The following is a 21,800-nucleotide window of genomic DNA, read 5'->3' on the forward strand; positions in this document are numbered from 1 at the left end:
TTCAGGTGCAGCAAGCAATTAGGAAGGCGAATGTTATGTTGGCCTTCATTGCAAGATGATTGGAGTACAGGAGCAAGGATGTCTTACAGCAGTTATACAGGACCTTGATGAGACCACATCTGGAGTACTATGTGCAGTTTTGGTTTCCTTACCTGAGGAAGTATGTTCTTGCCGTGGAGGGAGTCCAAGGAAGATTTACTCGGATGATTCCAGGGATGGCAGGATTGATGCATGAGGAGAGATTGGGTCGACTAGGCCTATATTCACTAGGGTTTCGAAAAATAAGAGAGGATCTCATAGAAACCTATAAAATTATAACAGGACTAGACAGGCTAGATGCAGGCAGGATGTTCCCGATGGCCGAGGAGTCCAGAACCAGGGGTCACAGTCTCAGGATACGGGGTATGCCATCTAGAACCGAGATGAGGAGAAATTTCTTCACTCAGAGGGTGGTGAACCTGTGGAATTCTCTACCGCAGGAGGCAGTGGAGGCCAAGTCATCAAATATATTCAAGAAGGAGATAGATATATTTCTTAATGCCAAAGGGGTCAAGGGATGTGGGGAGAAAGTGGGAAAAGGGTACTGAATTAGACGATCAGCCATGATCTTTTTTTGAATGGCGGAGCAGGCCCGAAGGGCTGAATGGCCTACTCCTGCTCCTATTTTCTATGATTCTATGTATGCCTGGTGCTGCTCCTGGCATGCCCTCCTGCACTCTTCATTGAATCAGGGTTGGTCTCCCGGCTTGATGGTAACGATAGAGTGAGGGATATGCCAAGCCATGAGGTTACAGATTGTGGTTGCATACAGTTTTGCTGCTGCTAATGGCCCACAGCGTCTCATGGATGCCCAGTTTTGCATTGCTAGATCTGTTCGAAACCTATCCCATTTAGCACGATGGTCGTGCCACACAGCATGATCCTCAATGTGAAGGCAGGACTCCGTACCACAAGGACATGTGAAATAAGGTACCACTATCCGGGGCATGACATACATATCCTTTTTTTAGACAGTTTAAGATAACTGTATCTAACCTGCCACAATGCTGACTTTCTTTACAGTTTGGCTTCTGTCATATTTGGGATCAGCAAATTTTGAAATTCTACCTCTGGTGCACAAGTCCAAATCATTTATAAAAGTGAAAAATGCAAGATGTCCCAAAGTTTTTCTTTAGCAGGGCATCTAATGGTATCTGCTGTTTGTCAGACTTTCTGTTTTTAATTTTTTTTTGTGTAGCAAGTTGTTGAAAGTGTGACCTGATAATGTCATAGCGAGGGCACCATGGTATCTGGGAACTGAGTGAACAGGGCAAGCAATGGGGTCTCTCCTTCACCAATCAGCTTAAAGGATTGTGAAATTAACAGCACAAGGACTTTTCATTCATGGGATGTGAGCATCGCTGGCTAGGCCAGCATTTATTGCCCATCCCTAATTGCCCTTGAAATGGTGGTGGAGATCTGCCTTCTTGAACCACTGCAATCCATATGAGGTAGGTATAAAAACAGTGCTGTTCGGAAGGGAGTTCCAGCATTTAGACCCAGCGACAGTGAAGGAGCGACGATATAGTTACAAGTCAGGATGGTGTGTGACTTGGACGGGAATTTGCAGGTGGTGATGGTCCCGTGCATCTGCTGCCCTTGTCCTTCGAGGTGGTAGAGGTTGCGGGTTTGGAAGGTGCTGTCGAAGGAGCCTTGGTGCGTTGCTGCAGTGCATCTTGTAGATGGTACACACTGCTGCCACTGTGCGTCGGTGGTGGAGGGAGTGAATGTTTGTAGATGCGGTGCCAATCAAGCGGGCTGCTTTGTCCTGGATGGTGTCGAGCTTCTTGAGTCTTGTTGGAGCTGCACCCATCCAGGCAAGTGGAGAGTATTTCATCACACTCCTGACTTGTGCCTTGTAGATGGTGGACAGGCTTTGGGGAGTCAGGAGGTGAGTTACTCGTCTCAGGATTCCTAGCCTGAGAAGAAGTATAAATTAGAGCGGGTGAATTCAATGGCAAATCAGGTACAGAAAGAGAAAGAGGGAAAAAAGATTGGATTGAGAGAGAGAAGCAAAAGAGACAAAGGAAAAAGTAAAATAAAATGACATTTTAAAAATCTCCATCAATTAAAACCTGAAGGAAAGATACTCCACACTTGTAATAGTACATTTTCAGTGTCAGAGAGGCTATCTGGCAGTAATGAATACTTATCATGTCATTAAAAGGGTGCTTAAAATCATGGACAAGACTTACCTTTCTGTGGCAAATTTAATCTGTATCTAGCGCACAAATACAGCAACTTCACATCATTCACTCCATCTCAGTGGTGAGGCAGACAGAGATGCCATTTCCTGAAGTTAACGGCGGAACAGTGTAACTCTGAAAACAACTTTTGGATATTTGAGTTCAGTGGTGCATCTGCAGCTTTCCTGAAATTGCTGTCCGATTCGTGCGTAAATAACTGTCCATCGCCAGTTTCCCTGGGAAGAAGTTGCCAAGTCTCCACATCCCAACCACTCTCCAGTCCAAATTTAAATATCACTGGTTTCATGACCTCTGCTGGTTTAAAAATGCATAACATTGTTTCACATATAAATGACATAATAATGGCGATTAAACTTTGACTAATTTTATATTTTTGACATGAAAGGCACTTTGCAAAACAGTTAGGGGCCAGGACGGAATCAGAGGCAGGTGGGGCTGAAAATGAGCCCCGTGGGCCAGCTTGTCAGTTCCCCGGTTCCATCCCGCCTCTGGGCCATTTTTGTGGAGGTGGGATTGGGGCCAGCAGGGGTACCCGCCCACATGCCTAATTGAGGCCAATTAAAGGAGGTCGACCTGGACCTTCCCGTCGGTCTCCAGTTTCCTGCACCGCCAGGGGCCAGAATACATGCCTCAAGGTGAACACCCAGCAGCAGGCCAAGGGGTCAGCACTCCAAACAGGCCTAGAGGCCCTCCCTGCCTGCCTGGGTGCAAGAGCAACGACAGGCCAACCCTGTGGAGGGATTTTCCCCCACTATCCCCCCCTCCACCCACCATGGTGGCCTGGCTGTTGTATCTATTTTTTACTTAAAGATTTTAAAAAGTTAGAGCAAGGGCACCTCCATCTTAAAACACCCTCTCTCTTACTTACCTGCTGTTACAGTCTGCTGCTCCTGTCAAGCTGGAAGGTCTCTGATTGGCCCTCCAGCTTCAAGAGCCCGCCCACCATCCTTAATTGGATGGCGAGCCTGTCTCCAGACGAATTAAGTGGGCACCCCCATGAAAATCCCAATGAGCGAATGTTGCCCCCCAGGGACGAGTTCGGGTCCCAGAGACAGTCCCGACTTCTGTTTTCCATTCCCGGAGTGAAAATTAGCTCATAGTATCTACAGCACAGAAACATGAGGTGCAACCTCCTCCAGTTAAACATTGGACAGAGCACGGCTATTGTCTTCAATCCCTGCCACAAGCTCTGTATCCCCAATTCCATATTCCATCCCGCCCACTGCCTCAGCCTGAACCAGACTGTTTGCAACCACGGCATCCTGTTTGACCCCAAGCTGAGCTTCAGACCCTGTGTCCATCAGAAAGACCACCTATTTCAATCTCCATAACATTGCTTGGCTCCACCCTACCTCAGCCCATTTGCTGCTGAATCCCTCATCCATATCTTTGGCACTTTCAGTCTTTGCTATTCCAATGCTGGCCTCCACACTCCATAAACTTCAGATCATCCAAAGCTATTATCCTCTCCTACGTCAAGTTCCACTCATCCGTCAGCCCTATGCTTAATGACCTACCAACACCGATAATTTAAATTCTCAACTTCACGTTTAAATCCCTCCATCAGCTCACAACTGCCCATCTCTGCAACCTTCTTCAGCCCTACAAACACCATGGAACTCTCTGATCCCCTCACTTTACACCTACACTTGCCACCTCAGCTCCACATCTGGAGTAACTGTGTACAGTTCTGGGCACAGCACCTTAGAAAGGATTTATTGGCCTTGGAAGGAGGTCAGCACAGATTCACCAGAGTGTTAGCAGGGCTCCAAGGTTTAGATTATGAGGTGAGATTACATAAAGTAGCCTTGAATTCTGCAGTGTACAAAATTAAGCAGTGATTTGATTGATTTTGAAAGAAATTGATAGGGCCGATAGAGAAAACTTTTTCTGCTGGTGGGGAGAGTCTAGTTCAGGGAGACCTTAAAATCAGAGCCAGACCATTCAGCAGAGAAATTAGGAAACACTTCCTCACACAAAGGATGATAGAAGCATTGAACTCTTTCCCCCAAAAGGCAGTAGTTGCTAACTCAATTAATTATTTGAAGTCTGAGGTCAATAGATATTTGCTAGACAAGGGTATGAACATGACATCCATAGGTCTACGTTTGACATGGCCCATGGTGGGATTGACACTTTGACTTCCTGCCTCTCTTCCATGGCAATGTCCATGCCCAGATGGCCCTGAAGAGGAAGCATGCAATTTCTTCTGGTACTTTTGAAGCCTTCCACAACCAGCATGCACCAGGGGGACTGAAGAACATAGCGAATAATAGTATTAACATTAATAGCCTGGATTTTGTGTTAATTATAATGATGAGGCTGACAGCGTTAACTGTTATGGATTAAATTGGACAGCAACTGCTAGAGTCTGCACACGAGCACTTAAATGCAGAATACAGAAGTTAATGTCCGAGTTACCCTCCTCCTCCACAAGTGGCACTACAGCAGGTCCTCGCCGATAGACTGGCATTAAAATACATGCAACGGTATGAAGTTGGGATACTTACCCACTAGGTCCCCATGAAAAACACCAGAAAAAGTTAAGAGTTGTTGCATTCAGGAGTAAGTGAATTTGTAACAACATTATAAGTGAGAATTACTGCCAAACAATCTCTCGGGCTCTGAAAGTTTCATTTTACAAGTGTGGAGTCTCATTCCTGCTGAGGTTATATTAGAGACTTCTTTAAAAATTATTTTTTTTTTTTAAATGTTGCCGTTTCTTTTACTTTTGACTCTTAATCCCATCAGCCACTGCTTCACTGCTAACCACAAAATCCAGGCCATTATTTCAGTTTTATATGTTGCCTTTGGTTTTGTGGTTAAGTTCTTTATTCATTATGCCCCTCTGCGAAGGGGGAAACTTTCATTAAGTGTGATGACACTGGGGCAGCCTTGTGTCTCCTTATAGTTTGAGTACAAAAAGGCAATGACCAACATTAAATTCAAACTGTTTATTGTTCTTCTGTCTTGTTTGTATTATTGTAGTGTTGAGGGAGGGACAGTGCAGAGGGTCAAACATCATCCAACATTTGCAGCTCATTCCAACTATTGGCCAAGATATATTTCCTTTTCAGAAATATGTGCTTCCCAAGATTAACTCTGTACTTTTGGACAATCAATGCTTCCCTAATTGAAATTAATGTTTAATGAGTTGATGTATTTACTGCAGGGTTATCTGGGCAATCCAGGATTAGAAGGTCTGGCTGGTAATCCTGGACCACGGGGCGCTCCTGGAGAACCCGGTGTTGTGGGTGATAGAGGACGACCAGGACCAAAGGTACTTAAATCTCAATAGCATTGTCGCTTTGATGCTTTTAAGGAGCAAAATAGTGCTGTTTCTCTTAACTTCTGATCTGAATCCTCCATGATTGCCGATTTCCTCCAATTCTGGCCCCTTGTCTGCTTGAGTATCCCTGATTTTAATCGCTCTACCATTGGCGGTCGTACCTGGGCTCCAAGCTCTGGAATTCCCTCTGTAAGCCTCTGCACCTCTCTCTCCACCTTAAAGATGCTCCTTAAAACCTACCTCTTTGATCAAACTATATCGCTTTCTTTTCGTTCAGGAATGTGGGCATCGCTGGCTAGGCCAGCATTTATTTCCCATCCCCAATTGCCCTTGAGAAGGTACTGGTGAGCTGCCTTTTTGAAGTGTTGCAGTCCTTGGGGTGTAGGTACAGCCACAGAGATGTTAGGAAGGGAGTTCCAGGATTTTGACCCAGCAACAGTGAAGGAACGGCGATATAATTCCAAGTCAGGATGGTGTGTGACTTGGAGGGGAGCTTGCAGGTGGTGGTGTTCCCATGTATCTGCTGCCCTTGTCCTTCTATTTGGTAGAGGTCGCGGGTTTGGAAGGTGCTGTTGAAGGAGCCTTGGTGAGTTGCATCTTGTAGATGGTACACACTGCTGCCACTATGTGTTGGTGGTGAAAGGGAGTGAATATTGAAGGCGGTGAATGGGGTGCCAATCAAGCGGCCTTCAATCCTATCAATTTCCCCAACACCATTTCACTACTAATACTGATTTCTTTCAGTTCCTCTCTCACACTAAGCCCTGTGTTCCCCAACATTTCTGGTATGATATTTGTATCCTCCTTTGTGAAGACAGAACCAAAGTATGCATTTAGTTGGTCAGCCATTTCTTTGTTCCCCATAATAAATTCCCCTGTTTCTGACTGTAAGGGACATACATTTGTCTTCACCAATCTTTTTCTCTTCACATACCTATAGAAACTTTTACAGTCAGTTTTTATGTACTCCGCAGGCTTGCTCTCATACTCTATTTTCCCCTTCTTAATCAATCCCTTGGTCCTCCTTTGCTGAATTCTAAACTGCTCCCAATCCTCAGGTCTGTTCCTTTTCCTGGCAAATTTATATGCCTCTTCCTTGGGTCTAATGCTATCTCTAATTTCCCTTGTAATCTTTTCCCGTTTTGGCTACCTTTCCCGTTTTACTTTTGCGCCAGACAGGGATAAACAATTGTTGCCGTTCATCCATGCGCTCTTTAAATGTTTGCCATTGCCTATCCACCGTCATCCCTTTCAGTAACGTTTCCAAATCTGTCATGGCCAACTCGCACCTCATACCTTTGTAGTTTCCTTTACTAAGATTCAGGACCCCTGTCTCAGAATCAACTACGTCACTCTCCATCTTGGTGAAGAATTCTATCATATTATGGTTACTCGTCGTCAAGGGGCCTCGCACCACTAGATTATTCCTCTCAATTATTCCTCTCTCTTTACACAATACCCAGTCTAGGATGGCCTGTACGCTAATTGGTTCCTCAATGTATTGGTCCAGAAAACCATCCCGTAAACACTTCAAGAATTCCTCCTCTACGGTATTGTGACTAATTTGATTTGCCCAATCTATATGTAGATGAAAGTCACCCATAATTACAGATGTTCCTTTATCGCATGCATCCCTAATTTCCTGTTTAATGCCATTCCCAACATCACCACTACAGTTTGGGGGTCTATATACAACCCCCACTAGCATTTTTTGCCCCATAGTGTTTCTCAGCTCTACCCATACAGATTCCACATCGTCAGAGCTAATAGCTTTCCTCACTGTTGCGTTAATTTCCTCTTTCACCAGCAATGCAACTCCAGCGCCTTTTGCTTTTTGTCTGTCCTTCCTAAATACTGAATATTCCTGGATGTTCATTTCCCATCCCTTGTAGCCATGTCTCCGTAATCCCGACTATATCATACCCGTTTACATCTATTTGCGCGATTAATTCATCCACTTTATTGCGAATGCTCTGTGCGTTAAGGCACAAAGCCTTAAGGCTTGTCTTTTTAACATTACTTGTCCTCTTCCCACTATTTTTCGCTAATTTTGGCCCTTGATTTCTCTGCCTATCATTTTTCTTATTCCCCTTACTGTCTTTTGTTCTTGTCTTTGATCCCCCTCCTCTGACTCCTTGCAAAGGTTCCCATCCCCCTGCCATTTTAGTTTAAACTCTCCCCAACCACTCTAGCAAATACTCCCCCTAGGACATCAGTCCTGGTCCTGCCCAGGTGTAACCCGTCCAGTTTGTACTGGTCCCACCTCCCCCAGAACCTGTCCCAATGCCCCAGGAATCTAAAACCCTCCCCCTCACACCATCTCTTCAGTCACGTATTTATCCAATACATCCTGCTATTTCTACTCTGACTAGCACGTGGCACTGGTAGTAATCCTGAGATCACTACCTTTGAGGTCCTACTTTTCAACTTACTTCCTAACTCCCTATATTCTGCTTTTAGGACCTCATCCTTTTTTTTAACCTATGTCGTTTGTACCAATGTGTACCACGACCACTGGCTGTTCACCCTCCCCCTTCAGAATGTCCTGTAACTGCTCTGAGACATCCTTGACCCTAGCACCAGGGAGGCAACATACCATCCTGGAGTCTCTTTTGCGGCCACAAAAACGCCTATCTATTCCCCTTACAATTGAATCCCCTATAACTATTGCATTCCCACACTTTTTATTCCTCCCCTGTGCAGCAGAGCCAACCGTGGTGCAACGAATTGGGACTTTGCTGCTTTCCCCTGAGAAGCCATTCCCCCCAACAGTATCCAAAGCAGTATATCTGTTTTGCAGGGGAATAACCACAGGAGATTCCTGAACTGCCTGCCTAGTCCTCTTGCTCTGCCTGGTGGTCACCCATTCCCTTCCTGCCTGTGGGGTCTGAGCCTGCGGTGTGACCACCTCTCTATATGTGCTATCCACGATACTCTCCGCCTTGTGGATGCTCCGCATTGCCCCAGCTGCCACTCTAGCTCTGAAACCTGGGCTTCCAGGAGCTTCAGCTGGAGACACTTCATGCATACATGCTGGTCCTGGGCACTGGAATTGTTCCCAGTTTCCGACATGGAGCACGAGGAGCCCACCATGGCTTTGAGCTCTCCAGCCATGACTTTACCCTTTAAATTAAATTAAACCTTCTGGAAGATCTTAATGTCCAATAATATGAGTTACTCTAGGGCCCGTCTTCCCTGGTCCTCGTTACTACAGAACTCCCTAAAAATAAAAACACTACTTACTATATTTGAAATAAACTTTAAACTTTTAAACTTTTCTTACCTGAGATACTTACCCAGCTATTTCGAGCTATTCCCTAACAGCAGTGACTCACCAACCAATCACCTTGCAGCTCTCCTGTGACGTCACCGTTGGCTTTTTTTTTCAAAACTCCTTCCCGCTGCCGCTGCACTATCAAACTCTGCTGGTCTCATTCAGTCTCGCTCCTTCCCGCTGCACTTTTAAGCTGTGCCGGTCTCACTCAGTCTCACTCCTTCCCGCTGCCGCTGCACTTTTAAGCTGTGCCGGTCTCACTCAGTCTCGCTCCTTCCTACTGCACTTTTAAACTCTGCCAATCTCACTCAGTCTCGCTCCTTCCCGCTGCCGCTGCACTTTTAAACTCTGCCAGTCTCACCTCTATCAAATCTCCCCTCAACCTCCTTTGCTCCAGGCAGAATAACTCCAACTTCTCTAACCTAACCTTGTAACTAAAATCCTCCATCCCTAGAAACATTCTGGTAAATCTCCTCTGCACCCTCTCAAGGACCCTCACATCCTTCCTAAAGTGTGGTGACCAGAACTGGATGCAATACTCCAGTTGGGACCTAACCAGAGCTTTATAAAGGTTCAGCATAACTTCCCTGCTTTTGTACTCAATGCCTCTGTTTATTAAGCCCAAGATCCCATATGCTTTGCTAACCACTCTCTCAATACATTTTGCCACCTTTGCTAATAATTATACCTGCTCAGTTCTGGAATTATGCTCGAAAATCTTTGTGTCTTCTCTATATTGTCTTGGTAACATGGAGGCGAGGACTGTGCATGGTACTCCAAGTAAGATCTTACCAAAGTTCTATATCTCCAGTATCTTCTTTGCACCCTGCCATCTAATGCTATACATATCTTGGCAGGGGGAGAAGGGTTTGCCTGGCCAACCTGGATACCAAGGTAAACGACGAGGTCACATTGGAGTGCAAGGCGATCAAGGAGCCTTTGGGGAACCTGGGCCTAAAGGACAGAAGGTAAGTGTTACCCAAGAGCTTACAAAGCTCAGTAAATGGAATTGTGGCCACCATTGCTCCCTGCAATAGTTATCAAAGACAACAGATAACTGAACCATACAGACTCGAAGGTTCCATGTTCAATTCATAGCCTGTGTTGAATTAACTGAAACACCAAAAAAAGATACTGTTGGCTTCCGCATCTCTGATCCTTTTCAAGCACGCAATAAGGGTTCTTGTTCCAGATCAGTAAAAGAAAGACTTACTTTTCTTTAGCACCTTTCCCATCCACTGGACATCCCAAAGACCTTTACAGCCAATGAAGTAGTTATGTAGGTATATCCACTGAAATGGGATGAATCATGGATTTCTGGTGGTGCTGAATGATGAAAAATGTCATCAAGGAATTCGTTGAGCGCTGTAGTACCATTGGGATAAAGATATGTAACTTTGCACCTGAAGACCCCTATCCACCCCTTAGTGTAACCCAAGATTATAAGGTGAAGATCTCGAGTGGGACTTGAACCCATGACTTTCTAACTCAGAGGTAGTAGTGGATTCAACTAACACAAGCTCAACTCCACAATGCAACCTAGGGGTTACTAACCCCTTATTCCTGGAGGTTTTATCCTGCCTAGCTCTGTCCCACCCCACACTCTCACCATTGGTCCTTCAATACATCCATGCTTGCAGTGACCCACCTTCCCGCAGCCAATTGGAAAGCGAATTGACTCTCCGCTACCCAATTGGATGATTGTTGACTCTCAGTGGGTCTCCCACATCTCTTATTTTTACAATCAATAAGCAAAACCTTCAAAGAAAAGAAGTGCCCTGGAGATTAATCTTCCAATTCCAGTGCAGTGCTGCAGGGTTGACAACCCTCAATTATGACCACATACAGAATCATACTGTAGTGCAGCAGAGAGCAGGCCATTCAGCCCATCGAGTCTGGGCCGGCTCTTTCAATGAACAATCCACTTAGGTCTACTCTTTCGCTCTTTCCTCCTATCTCGGCAATTTTTTCACCTTCAAATATTTATCCAATTCCCTATCAGGCTGTGCGTTCCAAATCCTAACCATTACATAAAGAAGGTTTTCCTCATGTCACCTCTGTTTCTTTTGCCTATCACCTTAAATTTGTGTCCTCTGGTTACTGACCCTTCAGCCAAACGTAAATGCTTTACTCAAAACATACTTTCTCAAACGGTGTATTGTTGTTGAAATTGTCACTACGGAAACATAAAATTTCTGAATTGAATTTAAGACCTTGTTTGTTTTTTCAGGGGGAAACTGGTGATCGAGGATTTATGGGTTTCCCAGGCTTTCAGGGCCCTAAAGTATGTAGATCAATAAATAGGTGAATTATCACTGAGAAAGCTTTAGAGATTAATATGTCATTGCTCAGAAAGATTCGTGTAGCACGTGTTAACATCCGCTGCATTAAGTCTGCAGCTGATCTAATTTCCAGTGCTATATTTTGAGCTCATGGCGCGTGTCTTTGGAAAACTGTTACTATTGTCCAACTTATGTTCTCATTGTTTAAGATGCACTGGGGGGATTCTTAACTGTTGGGCTGTCCATGTCTCACTTCATCTGAATATCTATAATAGCAAAGTGATTACGTTATTTGTTTATTAATCCCTGGGCTAATGGCCCAGAGATGTGAGTTCAAATACTGCCACAGCAGTTGTGAATTTAATTTCAGTTAACAAAATAAAATCTGCTATGAGTGTAGATGACTGGATTGTTGTTAAAACCAATCTGGTTCACACCTAGGAATGGAAATCTACCATCAGGCCTATATGTGACTCCAAACCCAAAGCAATGTGATTGACTCTTAACTGCCCTAACAAGAAACTCAGGTGTATTCAAGACAGTGGCTCACCAACACCTTCTCAAGGGCACTTAGGGATGGGCAATAAATGCTGGCCTGGCCAGTGATGCCAACATCCTGTAAATGAATTTTTAAAAATTGAAAAGATGTAAATAGAGGATAGTGTAGATTGTAGGAACTCCCATTGCAGTTTTCAGGTACAAATGTAGTCAAGCCCTTTTTGTACCAGGCAGTGAATGGATTAAATCAGTGGTCCTTGAACTCATGATGTTCAGTAGGTGCTGGTGAGTGTAAACTAACCCAAGCTTAGTTCCACAATGCCACCCACATTTGCCAGCTCTGCTTGGATGAATCCCTGGAGGTTTCATCACGTGACCTCCCACCACCCCACCCCCTCCCACACACTCTCCCGCCATTGGCTGGCCGACACACCCATCCTCCAGTGATTGGTGCTGGTGGCTGCTCTAAAGAAAAGGCCTAAAGGTTTTGTTCAGAGAGTTTATGACAAGTCTGGAGGAGAACCAACTCCCTGGATCCTCAAAAACACTACAGGTCATTCCTGGACTGTACTTGACCTCGCCCCCAATTACCACTGAGACTGGTTTAACCCCCTGCACCCCAACCTGACAGCTAGTGGGAGCTGACAGTTTGCTCCACTCCCACAACCATCCATTTACTGCCTCCTGCTCACTGTGATATTGACATAAGGTCCATTCTGGAATGTGGTTCAGGGCCTCTCTCGATGCCTCATGTTTGGGTTGATGCCCGGACACCTTGAATTTAGCAGACTGGAAATGTCAGGCTGGTTTAGCATGGAGACTGACCTTGAGGTAGGATGATATTGTCAGTGGGGGTGAGGGGGGGGGAGGTTGGGAGGTTGGCAGAGAGGGTGCGGGCAGTAAAGAGGGAGGTATATACTGAACTTGGCCTTGGGAGAATTTGTTTGTGACTCTGGAGGCAAAGGAGGAAGAAAAAAACCCTTCAATCTCAGCAACTAAAGTTTCTTCCCTTAATCAACACAAAGCCTGTTCTGCCATGGTTAGGGTAAAGATATCGAAATAGTAAGTGAGCGAAAGAGTGGAAGTTGGTGTAAATGTTAATTGCAATGCTTAGTTTCAAAATAATATTTTCTAATGCAGCGACTGATTTCAGTATTGAAAGGAGAATAAGGTATCCGATGAAAGTTGATGCTTTGATTTATTTTGGTAGGGTCCAATTGGAGATATTGGTTATAGAGGAATTCAGGGTCCAAAAGGCCCTATTGGATCATTTGTAAGTAAACTTTATCTTATTTATTGAAGTTTTGAAATGTTTTTGCTGGAACAAGTCTATGACACGGCTAACCGGTGATTTTTTGTGGTTAATGTGCCATCACTGCTAGACCTGTGGTAATCCCACCACCTGTCATTGTAAACCTAGCAAACACTGACTCCAGGGATAATCACAATCCAACTTTCTTAGACGCTCAAGAGTACCTTCAAAGAGCAGGTGGGGAGGGGGATTAAAAATAAATAAAATGGGCAAGAAAACCTCTGCACGACCCCTGCACAACCCCACTCACCTACCTCTAGGTTTAACAGAGATGAGTCAAGGAGGGGAGAGGACCAATCTGCTCTCAGAAGACAGATGGTTACTGAAATATTTTAAAGTGGCTTCACACCTCCCTTATACTTTCATGCAAAATATTTTCATGCCTGAAATTGCTAAAAGATAGCTTGCAGAATCTGTTGCATGGCTGAAAAAGATTGTATCAGTCAAAGCTGATATAGTCCAAATTTCTGGAATTACAAAGCCTCTGAACTCAACTTTTTTCTGGAGAGTAATGAGCCTCTGGAATGCATTGTTGGCTGGTGTGGTGGGTACTTTTCATTTCTAATGCCTGCAGGCCAGCTTTCCTGGCCTTGGGAAATGCGATGGGTAAAAGGGAGGCGAGAAGGTCTGGATCCGCCGGGTATGGTGTCTTTCCAGAACAGCCGGTGGGCAAGGAGCAGCAGGAGTGATTCCCATGCCAACTTCTCCCCCACCCAGCCCAACAAGCAACCCCGAAACCGCCCCCCCCACACCACCAATGACCGACCCCCTCATTAACCACCCAATCATCAACCTCCCTCGATAACAGACCAGATTCCTCCCACCCTGCAATCTGTCTGAGCCCCTCCCACTGCCTGATCCCTGGCTGCAACCTGGAGACAGAATTGTTTTTAAAGGTCAGATCGTGGCATTAAATTCAGCAGGACCTCTTAGAGACACATACATGCAGGTTTCCCGCCCACTAAACCTCCCTCCCCACACACCCCAGCAATGAGAGGGCTGTCCTGTAAAAAGAAATTAAGTAGAATGAGCCTGCATCCTCTGGAGTTGAGAAGAATGAGAGATGATCTCATTGAAACATTAAACTTCTCAGAGGGTTTGACAGGGTAGATACATAGAGGCTGTCTCACCTGGCTGGAGAATCTAGAATTAAGGATCACAGTCTCAGGAGAAGGGATCATCCATTGAGGACTGAGGTGAGGAGAGGGTTGTGAATCTTTGGAATTCTCTACCTCAGATGGCTGTGCATGTTCTATTATGAAATGAGAACAGAACAGAAAACAGCCGGAAATACTCAGCAGGCCTGGCAGCATCTGTGGATGTTCCATTGTAGAGTATATTCAAATACTAAATTGAGTCTATAACTTATAGATATCAATGAGTATAAGGATTTCTGGATACTAAGGGAATCAAGGGTTATGGGGAAAGGGTGGAAAAGTGGAGTTGAGGGATAAGATCAACCATGATCTGATTGAACAGCAGGGCAGACTCAAGGGGCCAGATAGCCTATTCCGCTCCTAATTCTTATATTTTTATGTAAGTCCATTCTCAATGTCTTCATGTCCCTCCTGTTGACTGATTTAAGAGCAGCTCACCACCATCTTCTCCAGGGCAATTAGGGATGGGCAATAAATGCTGGCCTGGCCAGTGACGCCATCATCCCATGAACAAATAACAAAAAACTGGTAGTATTCTTAGACCTAGTTACGTGTCCAGTGTCAGTTTCAAACTGATGCATTGCCGAGGGAAAATGAAACACAAGAAAATAACTTTCTAAAATGGAGATATGCAGAGAGAAAACCAGCACAATTGAACCCTTTTTATATATTTTTTTAAATTGGAAATTCCTTTATCCACGAATTCTATTGTCAAGTCATAGTCTATCAAAGGAAAACTAATTCCAATGCAGCTTGGAGAGTAAAAATGGCTAATTTGTTTTTCCTGCTTGGGTATTAATTCCAATTTTCTTGGTTTTTTTTTATGAAAAGGGAAATACAGGACGAGTCGGACCCACAGGGATCATTGGCCCTGCTGGAAAACCTGTAAGTATAGCACATCTGGCTCATTCATAATAAACAACTTTAACAGCAGGTATCTTAGAATGATAGGATCGTAACAGCACAGATGGAGGCCATTTGACCCGTCATGTCCATGCCAGCTCTCTGCAAGAGCAACTCGCCTAGTCCCACTCCCATGCCTTTTCCCTGTAGCCCTGCAAATTTTTTCTCTTCAAATAATCATCTAATTCCCTTTTGAAATCCTCAATTGAATCTGCCTCCACCACACTTTCAGGCAGTTCATTCCAGATCCTAACCATTCGCTGTGTAACAGTTTTTCCTCATGTCGCTGTTGCTTCTTTTGCCGATCACCTTAAATCGGTGACCTCTGGTTCTTGATCCTTCAGCCAATGGGAACAGTTTCTCCCGATCTACTCATTCCAAATCTCCTCTTAATCTTCTCTTCTCCAAGGAGAACAATCCCAGATTCTCTAACCTATCCATGTAACCTGTCCTCATCCCTGGAACCATTCTCGTGAATCTTTTCTGTACCCTCTCTAAATGCCTTCACATCCTTCCTAAAGTGTGGTGCCCAAAACTAGACACAATACTCCCGTTGAGGCTGAACCAGTGTTTTTATAGGTTTATCATAACTTCCTGTTCTCTATGCCCCTATTTATAAATCCCAGGATCCTGTATACTTTATTAACCGCTTTCTCAACCTGCCCTGCAACCATCAATGATTTGTGCACATATGCCCCCAGGTCCCTCTGCTCCTGCAGCCCCCTTTATAATTTTACCCTTTAATTTATATTGCCTCTCCTCATCTAAGTCATTGATATAAATTGTAAAAAGTTGAGGCCCCAGCACAGACCCCTGCGGGACTCCACTTGTCACATCCTGCCATTCAGAAAAGGACCCATTTCTGCATACTCTCTGTTTTCTGCCAGCCAGCCAATCTTCTATCCATGCTAATATGTTATCCCCTACACCATGAGCTCCTACTTTGTGCAATAACCTATTATGTGGCACCTTGTCAAATGCCTTCTGTAAATCCAAGTACAGTACATCAACGGGCTCCCCTTTATCCACAGTGCATGTTACTCCTTCAAAGAACTCCAATAAGTTGGTTAAATGTCATTTCCCTTTCACTAAACCATGCTGACTGTTCCCAATTACCTTGAATTTTTCTAAGTGCCCAGCTATAACCTCCTTAATGATCAATTCTAACACCTTCCCCATGACAGACGTCAAGCTAACTGGCCTGTAGTTGCCAGTTCTGATGAAGTGTCACTGACCTGAAATGTTAACTCTGCTTCTCTTTCCACAGACGCTGCCAGACCTGCTGAGTATTTCCAACATTTCTTGTTTTCATTTCAGATTTCCAGCATCTGCTGTATTTTGCTTTCAGTTACCTGTTTTCTGTCTCGCCCTCTTTCTTGAATAGAGGGGTTATATTTGCTACTTTCCAGTCTGTTAGAATCTTTCCAGAATCTAGCGAATTTTGAAAAATTGACACCAACGCATCAACTACCTCATTTAGCCACCTCTTTTAAGACCCTAGGATGAAGCCCATCAGGGCCTGGAGACTTGTCGGCCTCCAGCTCCATCAGTTTGCTCAGTACCGCTTCCCTGGTGATTGTAATTTCACCAAGTTCCTCTCTTCCTTCTACCTCCTGATTGACAGCTATTACTGGAATGTTTTTTATATCCTCTATAGTGAAGACAGAATCAAAATATTTGTTCATTTTATCTGCCATTTCCTTATTATCTACTATTAACTCCCCATTCTCACTCTCTAGAGTGTGTGGTGGCTGTACCCGAGACACTACACGTGTAGTGTCTCCCACCCACCCTCCTCCTCTAACCATAAAAAAAGGACTCTGGTGTGTTGATAAGGTAAGCTTTTTATTTAGGAAGTTCTGTCCGTTGGATTGCTATCCTAACAAGTTTTGACTTTTTGTTTTTTTTTGGTTTTTCAGTAGATTTGTTGGGAATTTGGAATAGTGGGAATGGAGGTTAAGGCAGTTGCATGTTCCTCCTGCAGAATGTGGGAGGTAAGGGTCGCCAAGAGTGTCCCTGCTGACTGCATCTGTGGGAAGTGCACCCAACTCCAACTCCAGCTCCTCGAGAACCGCGTTAGGGAACTGGAGCTAGAGCTGGATGAACTTCGGATCATTCGGGAGGCGGAGGAGGTTATTGAGAGGAGTTATGGGGAGGTAGTCACACCTCAGGTAAAAGAAGTAGGTAGATGGGTTACCGTCAGGGGAAGGAGAGGGAACCAGCAGGCAGTGCAGGGATCCCCTGTGGCCGTTTCCCTCAACAACAGGTATACCGTTTTGGATACTGTTGCGGGGGACGACTTACCAGGGGTAAGCAATGGGGTACAGGTATCTGGCACAGAGTCTGTCCCTGTTGCTCAGAAGGGAAAGGGGAAGAGGAGCAGAACATTAGTCATTGGGGACTCCATAGTTAGGGGAACAGATAGGAGGTTCTGTGGGAACGAGAGAGACTCACGGTTGGTGTGTTGCCTCCCAGGTGCCAGGGTTCGTGATGTCTCGGATCGTGTTTTTGGGATCCTTAATGGGGAGGGGGAGCAGCCCCAAGTCGTGGTCCACATAGGCACCAACGACATAGGTAGGAAGAGAGATGGGGATTTAAGACAGAAATTTAGGGAGCTAGGGTGGAAGCTTAGAGCGAGAACAAACAGAGTTGTTATCTCTGGGTTGTTGCCCGTGCCACGTGATAGCGAAGCGAGGAATAGGGAGAGAGAGGAGTTGAACACGTGGCTGCAGGGATGGTGCAGGAGGGAGGGTTTTGGTTTCCTGGATAATTGGGGCTCTTTCTGGGGTAGGTGGGACCTCTACAAACAGGATGGTCTTCACCTGAACCAGAGGGGTACCAATATCCTGGGGGGGAGGTTTGCTAGTGCTCTTCGGGGGGGTTTAAACTAATTCAGCAGGGGAATGGGAACCTAAATTGTAGTGCCAGTGTACAGGCTGTTGAGAGTAGTGAGGTCAGGGATATGGTTACAAGGACGCAAGAGGGCACTGGCAAGCAAGAACCTGGTTTAAAGTGTGTCTATTTCAACGCCAGGAGCATCCGGAATAAGGTGGGTGAGCTTGCAGCATGGGTTGGTACCTGGGATCTCGATGTAGTGGCCATTTCGGAGACATGGGTAGAGCAGGGGCAGGAATGGATGTTGCAGATTCTGGGATTTAGATGTTTCAGTAAGAACAGAGAAGATGGTAAAAGAGGGGGGGGTGTGGCATTGTTAATCAAGGAGAGTATTACAGCGACAGAAAGGACGTTTGAGGACTCGGCTACTGAGGTAGTATGGGCTGAGGTTAGAAACAGGAGAGGTGAGGTTACCCTGTTGGGAGTCTTTTATAGACCTCCGAATAGTTCCAGAGATGTAGAGGAAAGGATAGCGAAGATGATTCTCGACAGGGGTGAGAGTAACAGGGTAGTTGTTATGGGGGACTTTAACTTTCCAAATATCGACTGGAAATACGATAGTTCGAGTACTTTAGATGGGTCAGTTTTTGTCCAGTGTGTGCAGGAGGGTTTTCTGACACAGTATGTAGACAGGCCAACCAGGGGCGATGCCACATTGGATTTGGTACTGGGTAATGAACCCGGCCAGGTGTTAGATTTAGATGTAGGTGAGCACTTTGATGATAGTGATCACAATTCGGTTAGGTTTACCTTAGCGATGGGCAGGGACAGGTATATACCGCAGGGCAAGAATTATAACTGGGGGAAAGGAAACTTTGATGCGATTAGGCAAGATTTAGGATGCGTAGGATGGGGAAGGAAACTGCAGGGGATGGGAACAATCGAAATGTGGAGCTTATTCAAGGAGCAGCTACTGCGTGTCCTTGATAAGTATGTACCTGTGAGGCAGGGAGGAAGTTGTCGAGCGAGGGAGCCGTGGTTTACTAAAGAAGTTGAAGCGCTTGTCAAGAGGAAGAAGAAGGCTTATGTTAGGATGAGACGTGAAGGCTCAGTTAGGGCGCTTGAGAGCTACAAGCTAGCCAGGAAGGATCTAAAGGGAGAGCTAAGAAGAGCAAGGAGAGGACACGAGAAGTCATTGGTGTATCGGATCAGGGAAAACCCTAAGGCTTTCAATAGGTATATCAGGAATAAAAGAATGACTAGAGTTAGATTAGGGCCAATCAAGGATAGTAGTGGGAAGTTGTGTGTGGAATCAGAGGAGATAGGGGAAGTGTTAAATGAATATTTTGCGTCAGTATTTACAGTAGAGAAAGAAAATGTTGTTGAGAATACTGAGATTCAGGCTACGAGGCTAGATGGGATTGAGGTTCACAAGGAGGAGGTGTTAGCAATTTTGGAAAGTGTGAAAATAGATAAGTCCCCTGGGCCAGATGGGATTTATCCTAGGATTCTCTGGGAAGCTAGGGAGGAGATTGCAGAGCCTTTGTCCTTGATCTTTATGTCGTCATTGTCGACAGGAATAGTGCCGGAAGACTGGAGGATTGCAAATGTTGTCCCCTTGTTCAAGAAGGGGAGTAGAGACAGCCCTGGTAATTATAGACCTGTGAGCCTTACTTCGGTTGTGGGTAAAATGTTGGAAAAGGTTATAAGAGACAGGATTTATAATCATCTTGAAAAGAATAAGTACATTAGAGATAGTCAGCACGGTTTTGTGACGGGTAGGTCGTGCCTCACAAACCTTATTGAGTTTTTCGAGAAGGTGACCAAACAGGTGGATGAGGGTAAAGCAGTGGATGTGGTGTATATGGATTTCAGTAAGGCGTTTGATAAGGTTCCCCACGGTAGGCTATTGCAGAAAATACGCAAGTATGGGGTTGAAGGTGATTTAGAGCTTTGGATCAGAAATTGGCTAGCTGAAAGAAGACAGAGGGTGGTGGTTGATGGCAAATGTTCATCCTGGAGTTTAGTTACTAGTGGTGTACCGCAAGGATCTGTTTTGGGGCCACTGCTGTTTGTCATTTTTATAAATGACCTGGAAGAGGGTGTAGAAGGGTGGGTTAGTAAATTTGCAGATGACACTAAGGTCGGTAGAGTTGTGGATAGTGCCGAAGGATGTTGTCGGGTACAGAGAGACATAGATAGGCTGCAGAGCTGGGCTGAGAGATGGCAAATGGAGTTTAATGCGGAAAAGTGTGAGGTGATTCACTTTGGAAGGAGTAACAGGAATGCAGAGTACTGGGCTAATGGGAGGATTCTTGGTACTGTAGATGAACAGAGAGATCTTGGTGTCCAGGTGCATAAATCCCTGAAGGTTGCTAACCAGGTTAATAGGGCTGTTAAGAAGGCATATGGTGTGTTAGCTTTTATTAGTAGGGGGGTCGGGTTTCGGAGCCACGAGGTCATGCTGCAGCTGTACAAAACTCTGATGAGACCGCACCTGGAGTATTGCGTGCAGTTCTGGTCACCGCATTATAGGAAGGATGTGGAAGCTATGGAAAGGGTGCAGAGGAGATTTACTAGGATGTTGCCTGGTATGGAGGGAAGGTCTTACGAGGAAAGGCTGAGGGACTTGAGGTTGTTTTCGTTGGAGAGAAGGAGGAGGAGAGGTGACTTAATAGAGACATATAAGATAATCAGAGGGTTAGATAGGGTGGATAGTGAGCGTCTTTTTCCTCGGATGGTGATGGCAAACACGAGGGGACATAGCTTCAAGTTGAGGGGTGATAGATATCGGACAGATGTGAGAGGTAGTTTCTTTACTCAGAGAGTAGTAAGGGCGTGGAACGCCCTGCCTGCAGCAGTAGTAGATTCGCCAACTTTAAGGGCATTTAAGTGGACATTGGATAGACACATGGATGAAAATGGAATAGTGTAGGTCAGATGGTTTCACAGGTCGGCGCAACATCGAGGGCCGAAGGGCCTGTACTGCACTGTAATGTTCTAAAAACACTCACTTTACTTACTCTTTTCCTTTTTAAATATCTGTGGAAACTTTTGCTATCTGTTTTTACATTTCTAGCTAGCTTTCTCTCATACTCTAATTTCTTTCTCCTGATTAACCTTTAGTCATTTTCTGCTGTTCTTTATATTGTGACCAGTCATTTGACCTGCCACTCATCTTTGCACAATTATATGTGTATCCAAAGAGGATTGGAAGATTATGGCCAGTACCTCTGCAATTTCCAGACTTGCTTCCCTCTGTATCCTTAGATGCAACTCATCTGGTCCTGATGACTTATCAACTTTAAGTGCAGCCAGCCTATCTAATACCTCCTCTTTGTCAGTTTTTCGCCCCTCCAGAGTCTCAACCACCTCTTTTATGATGACTTGGGTTGCATCTTCTTCCTTGGTAACGACAGGTACAAAGTATTTATTTAATACCTCAGCTATTCCCCTGCCTCCATGTGTAGATTCCCTTTTGGTTGCTAAATGGCCCCACTCCTCCTTTTACCACCCTTTTACTATTTATATGTCTGTAGAAAACTTTTAGATTCCCTTGTATGTTAGCTGCCAGCCTTGTCTCATTCTGTCTGTTTGCTTTTCTTATTTATTTTTTCACTTCCCCTCTGAACTTTCTATATTCAGCTTGGTTCTCCATCCATCATATGCACTCTTTTTCTGCTTAATTTTACTCTATCCCTTTCGCCCTCCAGGGAGCTCTGGATTTGCTTGTCCGACCTTTCCCCCTGGTGGGAATGTACCTTGACTCGACCCGAACTATCCTCTTTAAAGGCAGCCCATTGTTCAGTTACAGTTTTCCTGCCAGTCTTTGATTCCGATTTATTTGGGCCAGTATCATATGATGACTAACCATCATCCTTGCCATGCCGATCTAAACTGAATACCTGCAGTATTGGTCATGAGCCAATTACACCTGAGCAATACTGTTCAGTTAACCTATGTTCATTCAACTTGGAAGATCCTAAAACATCCAATTGTTCCTT

At 45.0% G+C, this 21,800-nt stretch overlaps 1 protein-coding gene across 1 annotated transcript in view; it reads left to right on the forward strand.

The window, feature by feature from the left end:
* Positions 1 to 21,800, forward strand: part of LOC137373159 (collagen alpha-1(XXIV) chain) — a 351,399-nt gene that overhangs the window by 296,394 nt on the left and 33,205 nt on the right. Inside the window, exons 48-52 of the mRNA XM_068038018.1 lie at positions 5,419 to 5,526; positions 9,667 to 9,777; positions 11,040 to 11,093; positions 12,800 to 12,862; positions 14,890 to 14,943. Of these exons, the coding sequence (XP_067894119.1) occupies positions 5,419 to 5,526; positions 9,667 to 9,777; positions 11,040 to 11,093; positions 12,800 to 12,862; positions 14,890 to 14,943 (390 nt within the window). The remainder of the gene's footprint in view (positions 1 to 5,418; positions 5,527 to 9,666; positions 9,778 to 11,039; positions 11,094 to 12,799; positions 12,863 to 14,889; positions 14,944 to 21,800) is intronic.

Source organism: Heterodontus francisci, chromosome 8, assembly GCF_036365525.1.
Source record: "Heterodontus francisci isolate sHetFra1 chromosome 8, sHetFra1.hap1, whole genome shotgun sequence".
In the NCBI taxonomy this organism is placed as follows: domain Eukaryota; kingdom Metazoa; phylum Chordata; class Chondrichthyes; order Heterodontiformes; family Heterodontidae; genus Heterodontus; species Heterodontus francisci.